A 17,092-nucleotide genomic window follows, 5' to 3' on the forward strand; every position below is an offset into this window, starting at 1 on the left:
CTATGCAACAAACAAAGCAAAAAGGCACTCACAAATATATTAAAATCTCTAACAGTGAATCAGTTAATACACCACATTTTATACACATTTCACCAAATAAAGAGCTTTTCACACCAAGTCTGAAATTTTCACTGAACACCTACTCTGACGTCTTGCACACAGTCTGTAATGTCATCCTTTCCTAACGTTACTTTTCTATTTATTTAAAAAGTAAAATCTGTAACTCATTCTGATTAACACGTAACAGTTTGGGGGCTGATGTGGTGGTTTAACGTTTGTCTTACACACACAAGCTCCCTGGTTCAAGACCAGGAGGAGGAGCTACAAACCTACAGGGTTAAGATTATACCAATCCCAAACCTGGATTAATGGGGGGGCTGCCGCTTCACCAAATGGAAATATGCAGCTCCATCTGCTGTGGTGACTCCTTGGGACAACGAGAAGGTGTTATTATTAATGTTGCAGCTCCATATTTACATTCAAGGACTCTTCTAGAGTAAAATAATCCTTTATTTTATGCTCAGCCTTGGTGAAGCCCCACATTTCGTTCACTGTCTGAAACAAGACAGTAACTTTTTTCTGATTGGCTGCCCCAAATAGAAGGTTTGAACAGAAAGTGGGTGGAGTTTAGGTCTAAGATGGCCACATTAGGAATATCTGTGCTTGCTGACATCATACAGAGCCATGTGTGTGCCATTCCCAAATTTCCCATATTTCATATGAACGTCCAGCACAGCAGATGTATGACTACAAATAAGGAAAAGCAGAATCAGTCCACTTTATTAGAGCAGCAAGGAAAAAAAATCCCTTCCCAGGACTCAAACTGTGAGCAGCGAAATGATTAATGCCACTGCCAACGCCTCCTGCCTCCAAATGTGGATCATTTTCCCCATTTAAACATGTAAAATCTTCATTTTTAATGCATGGGAACTAATCAGCAGATAGTAGATTGGTCTGAAGAAAAATTTTGCTCAGGCAAATGAAAATAAATGGGGCAAATATCCTAGAAGACAGACAAAAAAACAAAATTTATCACAACAGCTATCTTTGACTTCAGCCTAGGTTCTAAATCTAGCCAAATCTAAAGCATCTAGCCTGCTGTTCCAGTATCACTTCTTTATTGGTGTATCTTAAAAGAGCCCCGTGACACACTGGTGGCATGGATGGATCTGAAAATGAGAAAGGAGTTGGCTGTTTATAGTGACTTTAACAAACAATGTGCAAGTTTTTTTGCAGTTTTCCGACTGTAGGAAAAACTTGGTGTGAAAAGACCTGAAGGCACAATAAAATACCAGCAACATTCAGAGGGAGTCACTGTTCTGTCGTGTTACCAAAGGAGGAACAGATGGTTCCAAAGTGGAAATAAAAAGTCCGTCCACGGTGTGAAACTGTTGGCATTAGGATGGTGTACTTGAAGACTTAGTAGAAAAGTAGATGGAGAGAAAAAACTGTACGCAGCCCACACAGAACAGCGGGCATTCCACTCAACTTTAGAAAAACAAAAATCAGAGTCTCAAAGGTTCAAAAATCAGACAGAGCTCCCATGACTGGAACAGGTGTCTGGACTTGTTTGAGGATCAGTAAAAACAGGATAAAAAAAAAAAAACCCAGAAGATCTTTTTGTTTCCAGATAAGAGTTTTAAGAATTGACAGACACGCTTCCCCTGCCTGATGAGCGGTCAGTCCACTCTGGAGGACTGGCGAGCTCGATGGGGTCGAGCTGAGGAAAGACCACAAAACACAACCTCTGGCCCACATGTGTCGCCCTCTCTGCAGAAAGATAAAATCACAAGTTGTATTAAAACAAGTCAAATTAAACCCTACAAAGTAATTTCTTTAGAAACTCACCAATGAAGTTATAGATACACTTTGGTTTCTCTTTCCAATGCACACCCAGGAAGTAGACAGGTACACCCGTAAGCATGATGACTAGTCCAACACCGCAAACCACTGGCTCAGAGTAAAGACTGAATCCCAGCAGCACTGCCCAGAACATCAAGTAGCACACAGGAACCAGCAGGTTCACCTGTAGAAGACAGCAAGTACATGATGGGAAGTCAGTGAAACCTGACGAGTTGCAGATATGAACAGTTAACAGGTAACAGATGGTAGAAGCCTGCTGGGTTCACCTTGATGGGTCGGTACAAGTTGGGTTTCTTCCAGCGGTAGTGCAGCAGGCCTGCGATGGTAACACCGTATGACAGGTAGTTGATGAAGGAGACGTAGTTGATCAGATTGTGTGTCTCTCCAATGCAGAGTATGATGATGGTGGCTGTGCACTGTAACACAAGGTTAGACGTGACTGCGTGAACATGACTGAAGAAGAGTTTTTGAAAGTTTTTCCCGCATGCAGACTTTGGTTGGACGGGCCACTTTGGTAACACCCAGCAAAGTCAATCTGGTGACCAACTTTAACATTTTAAGTCTATATAACTCTGTATGTCCGCTTAAACCAGGATGTGGCTTTATTCTGAGAGTTATAAGAAAAACAAAAAATCAGAAAAATAATAAGAAAAATTTGATCGTTTTCTTTTTGTTTACCTTTGTTTAGCTATTGTAACAGGTTCTCTTGCCATCTATGGACACTTGTTTTAGAAACCATGCCAAGTTTTTTCACAACACTGTGCCTCCCCAATTCAGCTCCTTTTGTCCCGGACAAACCCCCAAACTGGTTAAAGAAGGGAGTCCACACAAGCAGTTTGTTTAAATTAAAAAAAAAAAAAAAGGTTTTAAAAACCTTTGGTACCAAAATTGGTCACTCTCCTGCAGACTGACACATCTGTTTGTGGAAATCTATTTAACCGTAGCTGTAGGTTCTGGAGGAAAAGAAAATGATTATTTTTTTTAAATATGCAAACACTTTTTGACTTTGTTTGATTTTTTAAAAGCTACAAATCTGATACGCTGATAGCGCTGGGTTCAGGGTTAGAGGTAATGGGACTTAAAGCTCACAGAGTTAGGGAGAAATTTTATAAAAATACTTAAAAACAGCACTGTGCAGTTAAAAACAATTAAAATACTGTTTATGTGTAGAAAGCACTGAAACTGAGACTTCTGTAATATCAATGTGTACATACGCAGACGAGCAGGGCGGGGATGGGCGTACATTTCTTATAGTGGATCATGGCCAGCAGGCTGGGGAGGTGACCTTCTCTAGCTCCCGAGAAGCACAACCTGTTGATAGGAAAACCAGCCCGAACTTAGCAGCTGCTTCAGAGCTGGGTCATTATTTAAAACCACAGAAAAACAGGAAGTCCGGCTCACCTGGAAGACGTGAACAGGTAGCCGTTGATTCCTCCAAAGGTGGACAGAGCCACAGAGATCGGCATGATGACGGAGAACATTCCCAGCAGCTTCTCACCAAACGTCTGGAGAGCAGAACAACAGAAAGATTGACCAACACTTTGACCAACTGTTCCCGCAGACTCTGATTGGCTGAGCTAAGCTGAAATAGATTGCCTCACTTTTAAGTACACTGGAACAAAGGGACAGGTACCCATGAGTCTGATTTAGTCAGAATCAACCAAACTTTCTTTTTCATCAGAACGTTGGGATATGAAGACACTTTTTGTTGAGTTTTGTTTTCTTGACTTTGAGTCCTCTCCACAACCAAAGCTTAACACTGATTGGTTACTGATTGCATGTATACATGTAAAGGTTTTACAATGTGTTGTGGGAGGGTTTTCAGTCTGTGTGTGCATATTTGACTACTTTGTCAATCCTAGATGTTAATGTATTTTATAGGGTATTTAGTATGTGGTGCTCTCTCCAACACTGGGGGATATAACTCAGCTGCATAACCAGCACAACATGTCAGAGGAAAAATGTGTAAATTTAGCTGTGGGAGGGCCTACCCCTTTAATAGTGGTTAACTTTACCTGGTTCATCAGGCTACGTCTCCAAATGCAGGCTTTGTCTGTCTTTGTGTTACACATGACTGCTCCCTTTCTACCTTTCCCCTCGAAACACAATTTAAAAACCAGTTTGGTTGCATGAACACGTCATTTTCAGCAGACAGAGTTGGACATCGAGACCATGATTTCCATGTTACTCACTACAGCCACAGCATTGGATGACAGCAGCTCCTCGGGCGACATGGAGGAGAAGTAGGCGATGTTGGTGAGCGTGTACACAAAGGTCACCAATGGGATGGAGATGTAGATGGCACGAGGTAGATTCCTGACCGAGGCCACGCACCATGCACAAACGACACAGTCCAAACCAAAACATTTACAACCACATGTGAAGTTGAGGGATGAGCTTTTCAAGCAGGAAGGTCTGGTGGTCAGCTCACTGAAACGAGTGAGCTGACCACCAGACAGCAGACTCCTATCAAAGTGGAAATATTCGGCTTATTTCCCGTCATATATGGCACGTCCCTGTGGTGCATGTTCGGAATACTTTAATTATCCCCAAGGAAATTATGTGGTTGCTCCAAGACATTAACGGTAACAGACTTAACTAATTAAATAATACAATACTTTACAAAGTTTACAGATTTAAGAAAAAGCACTAATATATTTTAACTCTAACCTGTGAAACCTTTACTGTAGAGCATGAAATTAAAGTTTTAGATCAATGTCTGCACAGGAAGTCCCTGTGAGACAGAATCTCAGGCTTCACAGTTTTGTTTTTTTTACTCCTAGCTCTGTATGATGTCACGGAGAGGGGATGTCCCTAATTTGATCATCTCAGGCAAAGAGCCCCACCCACTTCTCTTCCAATTTTCCATCAACCGATCAGAAGAAAGTTGATTTAAAAGGGGAGGAGCTAAACGTCTCGTTTCAGACAGAGGATGAGCTGAGGGTCTGCAACACAGAGACCCTCAGAGGAGGATTATTTTGAACTGTGACTCATGCAAAGCTCCTCTAGCAGAGTCCAAGAATGAAAACATGGAAATGAGCAGAAAGGATCCACTTTAAAGGAAGTTGCATATATTTATATTTTACTCACATATTTGGTAACACTTCATAATAAGCATCAGTGATAAATGGCAACCTGACAGTTAACTAAACTGTAGTACTGTTCCAAGCAGTGGAAAAATCATAAAATAATAAATAGTTAAATAATTATTTTACATGAAAACTGCTGCGGCCTCACAGGCCTTCAGCATCAGTCCTGTGTGTAATACATTACTTTTTTGAGTAACTCCAACAGTGAAGAGCCGAGGGGCAGACAAAAGGAAACAGAAGTCCCTCTGACTCATCAATGTACACCAGCTGTATGGTTTCCGATCCATTTACCTATTACTGAACATAAAAGTTAATTAACTAGAAATTTTCCATTTATTAACCCTGTGAGGTCTCATCAGCAATGACCTTAAGCCTCATTCTTTCCTACTAGATGTCATTTTTCTGTTGTTCTTGTGTGTCTTAGCAAACAGAAAGCAATAAATAAAGAAATAAAGAAAAGCGTGAACCTATAAGCCTCACAGCCGGTTTTTATAAAGTGTTACCACGTCTTATTTAACACGGTCGTGGTGAATAAAAACGGAGAAATAATGAGGATCATGGAGCATCACTCTGCTGAAAAAAGAAAGTTGTAGCAGCCAAAAACAAACATTAAAGGAAGTGTTAGACATCATTTGGTTTGATTGACGGAGGATTACAAAAGTGCAAGATTAGTTTTCAGATTATATTTTGGTCTCAGCAGTTGTCGATAAATCTGCAGAACAAAATTAAATTTTGCAGCACATTAACAATCTCATTTGCTAAGTAGGACCTTTTGATGAGTTGGTGGTGATCTGGTTACTGTAAGCAGGCTAGTTTCTCACTTTCCAGTCTCCTTGATTTTCCTTGATGTCTGACGTTTCCTTTAAAGTTTCATTTGGATGAAGTTCTCGTGTTTGGGCACTTACATATCTTCAGAACGTTCCCAATAATTTGTGAAAGCAAAACCACGGTGATGAGAAGTGTGAATATTCACCGTCTGGGTTCGACCACCTCCTCTGTCACATAGTTGAGGAAGTTCCAGCCGCTGAAGGCGAAGGACGCCTGCAGGAAGGCGAGCGCGATCTGCCCAACCGACGGCGTCCTCTCCAGAGAGAAGGCCACCTGAGGCGTCAGCGCCTCGTAGTTTCCTGGTGGTTACATGAGACATCAGAGCTTTTAGCTTTACCTCAGGAAGTGGAAAAGCGTCAGATCTGTTGAGGGCTGGCAGATTTACCATTGAAGATCTGGACCAGACCAACTACAATGATGAGGCCCAACGCCATCAGCTTCCCCACCGTGAAGACGTCCTGGATCCTGGTGGCCATGCGGACGCTGGAGCAGTTCACCCAGGTCAGCAGCACTGAGCCGAGCACAGAACCTCATTAACGACACACTCGGGAGGACAGAGAGTGCTCAGAACATCTCTACAGTTTAAAGGTCAAACTTGGCACGTCTCCATTAAAGATCAAAAACTATCAGCTGATTCTGGGGGGGGGGGGGTTATTACTGCAGAAAGCTCTCCTCAGGAAATGAATGCTTAGGATTTGTTATTTTCTTTCTGCACAGCTAAATAACCTCCACACATTAATGAGACTTTTAAATGAACCACCAATAAGCAGTAACGTGTCTCCAAGCTCAATCCTTCTGGGCTCAGGTGCTCCTGTTCACAGCTGCATGCTGGAGGTCACCGCTCTGTGGAGCCACGTCTGGGCTGAGAGTTAAAGAATAATGAAGGAAAAAAGTTGAAAAGTTTAAAATTTAAGCCCTTCTTCACATTTCCCAAAGCCCTATGGTGGGCCCTCGGGGCTTATGTTTGACAGCCCTGATCGGGGGGAAGGACAACTCTGATTTCTTTGAGAGTCAAGCAAAAGGCTATGGAAGTCAATCCAGACAGAAACATCTGGAGTGGAACCTCTAAGCTGCTAGCGATGGCCTTTCCTCAAGGCAAGGAGTAAAGGCCTCCTGGAGTAAGACCTGTCTGGGTAAGAGGACAACACAGGTTTGGATTACCAGTCCCCGTCTGACTGGGACTGAGCTGGACATCACTGGAGACTGACCAAAGGTTGCTGGTCTGGACTGAGATCAACACGTAAAGCCGGTGGAGTGCTCCTTTAATAAGATCAGCAGCAGTATCTGGTCCCCATCCCGCGGTCCCAGTGCTGGTGCTCTCACCGGCAGTGGGCGGCAGCAGCCGGTTACCCTGGGAGGCAGGAATGTGGGAAAAGGCCGAGTGAGAGAGGGCGTGATTGTTTCACCTCGTCTATCACTGTCAGCGGCTTTCCCCTGCTCGCTCTCATGGTGGCCTCGCTCTCCGGCACAAAGGCAGGCTGTCAGCCACACAAAACAAACCACTTCCGTTGCGAAGGGCGAACAAAACCGTCTGGGTGCCCCTCGGCCACCCTCCGAGGAGGCCGGATCGAGCTCACGTTTCAGGATCCCGTTCCAAGAACGAGTGTGAAGGAGGGCGTCAGGAGTCCAGCTGTCTCTCTTCAGATTCCAGCTCAGACGTTATTTACTCATTGATCAGGCATTTGCAGCCGGTTACAAGACATCAACCAATTAGGCAGCCCGAGGGGTCGTGACCTCTGCTCGGGCTCTTCTGTCGTCCTCACTGACTGTCCTTAAACGTCTAATGACACTCGCTATCTTTGAATCAATTTTTGATAAAAACAGCTGAATTTTTCAAGTCACACCCTGTTTTTAAGATTTTTTCTCACATCTAAGAGTTTTTATTTTACCCCACTGGATTAGTGAACTTACAGAGTTTTTATAGCCAGCCTTTCCAGTCACTCCATAGTGTAATAGCTTACACATTTACCTAACAAGCCAAGGTCATCAGTCCAAACCCAGGAGGAGACAGTCCCCTCACGGACAACTTCACAGTGAAAGGAATGGGACCAAAGAGTTAGCTTATGCCCTCCATGTTAATGTGTCTAACAGCTTAATTCAGTGCTGACAAGCAGTAACTGTTTGAGACATTCAGACAGTCTTTGTAAAGTTCCAGGTAACATGGAAATGACCCTGTACTGACAGTTTACAGCCATCTATTAGATTCCTGTTGTTATGTGCTGGAGTACAAATGTATATAAAAACTGGCAAGTGTTAAAAGAGCTGCACTTCCTCTGATGTCCAAAGTTCAAACTACCGCAGAAAAACAAATGTTTGCAGCTGATACAAACACAGTTTTGCTCTCTATAGACAGACTTCGCTCAGCTAACTGGAGTGTCTGTGCTGTTGTCACTTCTACCTCCATAAAACACACACGGTGACCAAAATTTCAGCACTGAGGTTCCATGACTGGACCTCCCAAAACCAATCACGTGTGACTTTAAGTGCACTTTTATACAGAGTTTATAAATACATGAAACTGCCATGATTTGAACTGTGTAACAGAAATGCTGGACAGCCGTGAGAGGGCAGAAAATCTGCAGAGCCGAAGAGCAGAGAAAGCAGCCGGGTCACTTTTCTCGCCGTCTTTCTTCTCGTTCTTTACACAGAGCTCACTTCATGTGTGAACAACTGAGTTTAACAGCATGAAAGCCTTCAACGAGGGTTTGTTCAAAAGTGTGTGCCATTATGCTCATTTCTACCATTCACTGCACTTTGTCGCTCTCTATGAAGGCAGACTTTTGACTCTGCTTTGGAGTGTAGCCTTTCAGAGCAGCTATAAACACTCAGCTTTGTGCAAACTGTTTGCTTTCAAGCAGAATGTGAAACAAACATCCCTCTGCTGCTGCTTCTTCAGTTCATTCACACCCTGAGCACCAAACCGCTCTATAGAAACTGTAAACTGCCACACACATGACGCTGAATAATGGACACACTGACAGACAAAACATGGATAATCTTTGATTCGGAGGGTTTAAATGATTTTAGCTCATCTCATCTCCTGGTCCTGCTCTTCTTCCTCCTCCAGGATTCCAATGCATTTTTTATTAGAAGCATTTTAACACACTTTACTCTCCTCCGACATTAAAGTAATGCTGCATCACTGCTCTCTGGAGCACAGAGGGAAGATGAGCACACAACGAGCAGCACGGCAGACTCGCAAGCCGCAATCTGCAGCTCCAGCTTTTTTTACACAGAATTTCTGCCTTATTCATTCTTCCCGTTGGCCGCTCCAGACAAAACCCCCCAAATCTGGAAACACATTCAAGCTCTGTTAAAAAGAGCAACCAGTATGTTTCTGATCAGCACAACTGTTTCTAAAGATGAATGCTGAGCAGCAGTATCATGGGACACAGCTGAGGTCAGAGGTTTCCATCCACTCGTCACAGGCTTGAACCTCACAGTCATTTTGGGCTTTTAATGATTGCTTTGAACGGTTCTTCTTCCAGGATGGACAGTTTTAAAAAACAGGATCTGGGTGCTCAAGTCTGAATTGATTTTGATGTTTACGTGCACATGCTGAAAGCTTGTGATAAATGATGTTGGAGGTTCTGTAATGTCTTTAAACTTGGCCGAGGCCTGTTAGCTTCTCATTAGTGATCATGGTTAATTACGACTGACAGATTCTCTCTGCAGCATAAAAAGGATTTGTTTGACAGCATTCACTGGATTGACCAATACTGGGAACAATGGGGAAAGTCCAGCCATCTCAGTGAAGATCTGAAAAGCAGAAGTGCAGATTTACACAAGTTGGGAAAGTCTCTCTGAGCCGTTTCTGAGCAAGGATCCAAGATCACACAAGTTACTCAGATCTGTCCCCACTGAGGTCTGGGAGACACCCAGACTGTCCCCCTCAGATGACAGGAAACTGTTAGGATGTTCAGGAACTACCCGGGCCATTATTATGTTATGTTCAGGAACATAGCCTGCCATTGGACTAGAATCTGCTGGAACACCAGTGTCACTTCCACAGTGAAGCCAGTCTCACATCTCCATGGACCAAGAAAGAAGCTCCTGCTCCAAAATCAACGAGCTCAACTGAAATCTGCAGCTGCCCACGTAGACGAGCCAAACGGCGTCTGGAGAAAAGTTTGATGGGCAGACGAGACAAAGATGGAGCTGATTGGAGGAGCAAAGGTGAGGCTTTCAACCCTGAGAACACTGCAGCTGTGACGCATGGCGGTGGCAGCATCACGCTCTGGGCTGTTTCACTGCCAGTGGTTCTGGTACATTAGACAAAATGGATGGAATAAAGAAGGAGGACTACCTCCACAATCTTCAACTTCTCCAACCAACAGCTAGACGGGTGAAACTTGGACACAGTCTTGGGTTCCAACAGGACAATGATCCCAAACACTGCATTTGAATGGAATGGGCCTCCCAAAGCCTCGACCTCAACGCTGCTGAAAATTTGTGATATAAGCTTAACAGTTGAGTCTGTGACAGGAAACCAAACAATATACATGAACTCTACTGACTTTTCCAAGAAGAGCGGTCACCAGAATTATACCAGAAGCCTGTTGATGGATACCAAAAGGATCTTGGTTGAGGTACAACAAATATTAATGCAGGTGTATGTATATTCTGATACGCCACGAAAATCTGCCATTTGAATCGAACAGTCTAAAGGCACCTTTTAGAAAAAGTTTCTGGGACAACGAATTTGGTTGGAAATGTGTTTCATCACTACAGCGTCCGAGGTGTTGCCTGTTATATACATCCCGATTCGTACTGCATCTCCTGTGGGCCTGAAGGATCGACCTTATAAGTTTTCCACAGAAGACAAAATAATGAAGCAATTCTTCTGACTTGATGAACTGGCCTCACACTGATCAAAGTGTGTTTGATAAAGTTATCACTCACGGAGACAGGTGGCAGACAGCATCCGTGTCGCCATGTACGGTGGAACGCAGTTTGGGAAGACCGGCTGCAGTACGTAGCTGGAGAAGGTAAGCGCGATGACGGCCAGCGTGGTCGGATACATGATGAGGACGGCGCTCCACAACAGGAGGAATCTGGAAGAGAGAAGGAGCTTCAGTGACAAACACAGATTCAGAAACTCTCCATAACTCAGCAGGACACCAAAACACGAGGCAAAGCCCTCGCCGCGGATTTCACTGGTGAATATAAAAAAGACCACGTCCAGTGTGAGTGCAGCTAAAGAACCTCTAGACTTCTGGAGTCTTCATGGCACTCGTAAGACAGTCCAGAATAACCGGGCTCTGTGGCCCAAACTGTTTCCTTTTGTTCGTCATGTCTTTGACAGAAGGACTGAAACGGGTTTCTATTGCAGCGAAATATCTTTCTGTATCATGAACCACTTTAGGGCATCCTCCAGTTTGATTTGGGGTGTGAAGCGAGCAGCAGCAGCAGCGTCCTGATGGCATCACCTTCATCCACCACAACGAGACGCTTCTGCTACACACATTTGAGTTAATGAGTCTGCGTCCTTCCAACGAAGTGTCGTAACTAGAAAAATTTACACGAACAACAACTCAGAAAGTTTTTGGTACACAACCTGCCTGTATGACGGCAGAACATGTAAATGTTCATTTGATGGTAAGAACCTGCTGGTTAGCTGTGCTAATTCATGTCTTCCATATCTGTCTCCATGTGTAGTATGAAGCTACACCCTTTACCTGTCCATGTAGACTGACCTACATTGGTCAAAAAAGTTATTTACTGGCATTAACCCTGATAAAAAGTCATATTTCTTTATTGTACAGTACTGTGGCAAAGAGTTTGCTCCTTTTCTCTTTTATGTTATTTCCACATTTGAACTTAAAAGCACTTATAGCGGTCTCAGGTTAGTCTCAGGCCCCTGACATTTAGATTTTCATCATCCTAATCCTAATTCAGTGAAGAGTACTGGACACACAAAGGGTCACTCACCCCGTCAGACCTCCAAATATCTCTGTGACGTAGGAGTAGTCGCCTCCAGATTTGGGAATGGTGACGCCCAGTTCAGCATAGCAGAGGGAGCCCAACGCAGCGATGCAGCCTCCCAGCACCCAGACCACTAAAGCCACTCCCACCGAGCCCGAGTGCTCCAGGACACCCTTAGGAGAGATGAAGATCCCGGAGCCGATGATGTTCCCTATCAGACACATTTAACAGGAGTCGAGATCTTTAATATCTTGTATGTTGAATAACCCAGGTCATATGAGGTATGTGTCACTTTGGGGTGCTTTGTTGGTGAGCTGTTATGGTTGCCATTAGTTTTTTAATCATTCCTTGTGTTTTCTTACTTCTCATGCCTTTTTTCTTGTCCTGTCTATGTCATGTTTCATGTTAGTCTCCTGGTTACTTCCTGGTTTACTTTGTTAGTTTTTTTCCTTGTGTGTCTTTTATGGTTTTATTTCCTGGTTTTGTTAGGCCTGTGATAGATGGGTGACCTGTCCGGTGTGTGAGCCCTCCCACCTTGCCCTGGGACACCTGAATTTGATAACCAGAAGATGGCTGGATGGATAATGTCTCATATTGTCAAATGCCTCAACTCCTCTCTCTTCATCTTTGTTTTTGTTTTGTTGTTGTTGTTGTTGTTGTTGTTTTGGGCGGGGGACACATTGTACATTCATTTGTATTCATGTATTCTGGTGACACAGACATGAGGATCAGGGGTTAGTGTGCCTGTCTGCAAGTCAGGTAGAAGTCAGAATTGATTTTGCAGGGGACGCCCAAAGCATCAGCTCTAACGAAGGATGAAGAGCCTCAAGCTTTATGAGATACATTCAGGAGAATTTGGCTTTTGCTTGCTATCAGTCCAGAAATCTGTCAAATACTAAAAAAAAGAGTAAATGAGACCCAGAAAACAACGCAAAGAATGAAGCTGGAGGTAGAGACCCCACAGGGTCCTGATTGTTCTCTTATTGGTCACATAGCACCATCCTTCTTGCACGTGCTTTTCACATGTGACTTCTTTGTCAGAGAACATCCTGAACATTTCTACTGCTCCAAAGTCCAAACTGGTCCCCTCTGAGTTTATATAGAGGACATAAAGACACAAAGAGCTCCATAACAGAGTGAGTTAGAGAAGGACATAAAGGCCATAACTCAGGATGGGAACAATTCCTCCTGCCCAGAGCCTCAGTATGCAGCGTGGAGTACCAGTAGATCCGACACATTCAGTCTACAGCACTACCAGTAGCGTGGCAGAAGGCAGCCAAGTGGCACACACAGCCATTACATAACCAGACATAAATTATCCACTCCAGTCTGCAGAGGTGGGAAGTGACCGACTCACCTTCTGCAGCAGCTCATTCCTGCAGCTTCCTCTCTGAAACATGTCAGCGTTGAAGGGATTAAAAGGTCAAGAAAAAAGATTTGAGTTTGTTTTAATCTACAGAAACATGACTTCAGACGCAGAGCTTCCTGCAGCGTGCAGAGCAGCCAGTTTGTTCCCTCCGTCTCTCTGTGAATGGAAAGGTGTTTCAGCATTCTGCACACAAAACCTTCCTCTTGTTCTGGAGGGAAAAAAACATAAAGCCAAGTGTGGATGAGGTCCAGTTAGCCAAGACCTGCACCAACATCCACGGAGGCAGCAGGTTAGCAGCCTGGGTTCAATGCCTTGGAGCACTCCATTTACTCGATAATAAAACCACTGTAGGTCGGCCGTAACAGCTGGAATCCTCATTACACCGGAAAACTGAACTGAACTGATCACTTGTGGTGAAAAAGAAATGAAAGACAGCTGCTTTAAACCACAGAAATGTTTCGTTGTGTGCAGAGTGTCGGCCTATCACAGCAGCTTGTTTAAGCCTATAAAACACATTTTAGTTACTCATTGTGTTTTTACCCTGAGGTGAAACCATGTGAGCTTCTTGGATAATAACATGGATGAGCTCGGTGAACTGATAGAGTCTCATCATGAGTGTAGTTTGACGTGTTTCATGGAGACATGGCTGCACTCACACCTCACAGACACAGTGTGGGTACCAGGCCTTTGGACTTTTTGGGTGGACAGGGACGTTAATCCAAGCGGTAAGAAGGAACTGAGGAACTGGAATAACAGCATGAACCCGGACACGTGACCATGAAGGAACATTGTGGAGACTGTTGTTGTGATTTGGCGTTGTATATAAAAATATAAAATAAAAATCGATTTGAACGTTACTGCTGCTCGGATGTTAAACTTCCGGCTAATGCATCCATATTGTTTGATGAGGGAATTTCCCCCCCATCACTGCTTAGATTCCTCCATCAGCTGATGCAGAGACCATCCACACGACTGTGGTGAACAGCTAGACATACATCTGAATACTTCCTCTAACATCTGTTTCTGCTGCCACAAGGACAGATGAGGAAAATCTTTCCCTGCATCATAAAGATCCTTATTACAGTTTTTTCTTGGTGACTTATTAAAGATTTATTTCATTTCTATTAAATTCTGCTCCTTCTTTTGTGGAGTTTTTAACCTTATTGAGCTATTTTATTTTTATTTAAGCTATACTGTTAGAAGGCATTTTGTGCCTGCTAGTAGACCACAAGGTTAAAATAACCCATCGTGATAACTTAGAGTGACTCTTGTAAGATAGCAAATAGAAAAGGAGACTTTCAGGGCTGTGAATGACTCCAGATCTCATGACTGATTCTTGTCTTTCTTCCTTGGTCAGATCATCTGCCACCATAGTTTGTGCTTACATTCCTATGCTGATGATACACCTCTTTATCTCAGTACCTAACCCTCCACTCAGCTCCTCCCACAATCACTTGCAACTGTCTGCATGAAATCAAAACACAGATGTCATCTAACCTACTCAAACTCAACAGAAATAAAACACAGCTCTTGGTTGTGAGCCCCAAAGTCCGACTCCGGCAGACTAAAAATCTTCTCATTGACATGAACCCCGAGGTTTGCAATCTGGGTGTTGTTCTGGACTCTACGCTCATCATATCTGTCACCAAAGCAGCTTTTTTACACCTTTCGATTTTGGCCATTACTCATTGATTCTGTAGCAGACTCTCCTCCGTGCCTCTGTCTCCACCTCGATTATTACAATGAAGTTCTTTTAGAGATTTCCAGCTCCAGTATGTCCAGAACTTATATGCCAGGCTTCTAACTCACGCTGACCTCTGGGAACATATCACCCCCACCTACAAAGCTCCACTAGCAAATCCGTTAATGCTCTGGCCCCTCGTTACCTACTAAGGAAAACCTGCTACTCCACGCTGCTAAGCCGTGGGCCTACTTTCTGTCCCTCACAAGAGAAAGGTCATTTATCCCTATACATCCTAAATGACGTTAATGGGAGTGTAAAATATGGCACAGGTATGTATGGTTGGGTTTATGCACAAAAACAAAATCAGTCAGTCTGTTGGTTTGAAAACGGAAAAAAAACCCAACAAAATCCTGTGTTAAAGTCCAAAGTTCTGCCGACATATACACCAACCACAGCCTCCTCCCTGCATTGATCCACTTCACTGTTTTGCTCCTCTGTGCTATCTAAAGCCACCACGGCGGTCCTCTTGAACCTGGCTCCAGCAGTGAGTGCGTCCCCACAGACTCTCATGTAAAAACTTCACATTTTACAGCACATTTACAGTGATTTTATGTTGTTTTACATTTGACATGTAAAATCACAATCTATTTATGTAAATTTAATGATATTCTAAAATATCATTAAAAGCACACAGTAAAATACTTTTATATTACTTTTTTTTTTTTTTTTACAGTGCAGAAATAAACATGTTTGCAGCCAAGAGACTCTCCAGAGAGTCCTGGGTCTGCTCTGGAACTCATTTCAGAAGCACCTCACCAGGAGGCCTCCAGGTCTGATTATTGAGGGGGCCATAACCCTCCTAACCCCCTGGAAATTACGCCCCTGGAACCACCGCAACTGGTTTCTTTCAGCGTGGGCAGTTCCTCGCTCTTCATCCCTAAAGGAGAGCCCAGAAACCCTGGAGAGGAGGCTCATTTCCATTGCTCGTATCTGTGATGTCATTCTCACAGTCCCCACTCAGAGTTTGTGAGTGTAGACGTAGGTAAGAATGCAGATCGGCACCTTTGCTTTCAGACTACGCTCTCATCATCACAGCACACCGTCAGTGATCTTGAGGCCACCATAGTGCGCAGCATCCACTTCTTGGCTGTGTCCAACATTCTGTGGATAAAACTTTTGTACAGAAACTTCAGGCTGTAAACAAGTTTATTTCCCTGCGTGTAAAGCTGGACAGTTTAACATGAGAGTATCTGCCTCAAGTGGACATTAGAGGAACTGCACTTTTTGGCACTTCAGCACCAGGCTCAGTCCCTGAAGGATTCTGTCTGCCAGTGCTGAAGGAAACCTACAGCCATGTATGAGGCTCAGTACAATATAAAAGTTCCTCCTTGTGTCTGTGTGCCAAGCAGAAAAACACAGTTTATATATTTTTTAAAAAGTACTCATTTAGCTTAGATAAACTCTTTTTTGCGCACCACAAGCAGTTTGGATGCTGATTGGCTCACTGCAAACATGCGCAGCATCAAACGGAGGAACAATAAGAGCCCGTTTGAAGCTGACAGTAGTTTTAAGTCAGACTTGAGCTCCTGCAGGCCTCCCCCCTCCATCCCCCCTGGATGATGCTCCTCTTTAAAGCTCCCAGCTTCTCCTTCTGCTCCAGCAGACAATGATCTTCTGCTTCACCACAGCCTGCTCCTGGACTTCATGTATTTCAGCCACGTAAGCACTACAACTCAATTTGATGTGAACCCACAACAAATATGGACTCCCTCATTTTTCTACCCCCACAAGCTGTGAGTTTCCTGTGCAGCTTTCAGCTTATTAATCAGCCACAGAGGAGCTGGTCCGTTTCAGCACAGCTCTGATAAAGAACGAGTTTTATGTAAAGTTCTGCAGCACTAAATCAAAAGAAGAAGGAATCTCCTTGTTTTTCAGCCTCACCTATGATGATGGTGCAGGCGCTCAGCAGCCCGATCTCCTTCTTCAGAGTCACTCTGTCGGGGATCTCCTTCTTCTTCTTCCTGCCGTGCGTCCCGGTGCCGTGCGGCCGGGAGCAGATGCTGCCGCTGTTCTGTCCATCCATGTCCGCCTACCCGGGTCCGGTCCGATCCTCCCAGTCCCAGTACTCCCAGTGCTCCTGTCCTCTCCTCACTCCGCATTCATGCAGACTGAATGGGCTGCGCTTGCGCAACAACCTGCCGCTGTCCAGGGTAGAATGTTAAATACCCAGGACTCACCAAGAGGCGTTCAAGGACACCGAGAGGAAAACGGCCCGAGCACTCTCACCTTCTCCCGGTCCTGCCGAAAGGGATTAGTGCAAGACGTTTAAGGACC

The 17,092-nt window shown here is 44.1% G+C and overlaps 1 protein-coding gene across 1 annotated transcript; it reads right to left on the reverse strand.

The window, feature by feature from the left end:
- Positions 1-1,198: 1,198 nt before the first annotated feature.
- Positions 1,199-16,965, reverse strand: slc7a10b (solute carrier family 7 member 10b). Its single transcript, XM_040038741.1, has 11 exons — positions 16,700-16,965; positions 11,712-11,916; positions 10,683-10,834; positions 6,166-6,291; positions 5,926-6,079; positions 4,056-4,179; positions 3,265-3,368; positions 3,078-3,174; positions 2,130-2,279; positions 1,849-2,026; positions 1,199-1,770 (listed from the first exon to the last, which is right to left on the reverse strand). Exons 1-11 carry the CDS (start codon positions 16,839-16,841, stop codon positions 1,640-1,642), a joined length of 1,563 nt encoding a protein of 520 aa, XP_039894675.1. The 5' UTR covers positions 16,842-16,965; the 3' UTR covers positions 1,199-1,639.
- Positions 16,966-17,092: the final 127 nt, after the last annotated feature.

The sequence above is a fragment of the Simochromis diagramma genome, unplaced genomic scaffold, assembly GCF_900408965.1.
Source record: "Simochromis diagramma unplaced genomic scaffold, fSimDia1.1 OVJJ01000366.1, whole genome shotgun sequence".
Taxonomy (NCBI): domain Eukaryota; kingdom Metazoa; phylum Chordata; class Actinopteri; order Cichliformes; family Cichlidae; genus Simochromis; species Simochromis diagramma.

Bases quoted from the DNA above. Each gene is read 5' to 3' on its own strand.
- slc7a10b (XM_040038741.1), bottom strand. From the start codon at position 16,841: ATGGATGGACAGAACAGCGGCAGCATCTGCTCCCGGCCGCACGGCACC. The intron at 6,080-6,165 runs GTAAATCTGCCA...TGTAACCACCAG, and splicing joins TCTGGTCCAGATCTTCAATG to GAAACTACGAGGCGCTGACG. The intron at 2,280-3,077 runs GTATGTACACAT...CTTGTGTTACAG, and splicing joins TCCCCGCCCTGCTCGTCTGC to TGCACAGCCACCATCATCAT.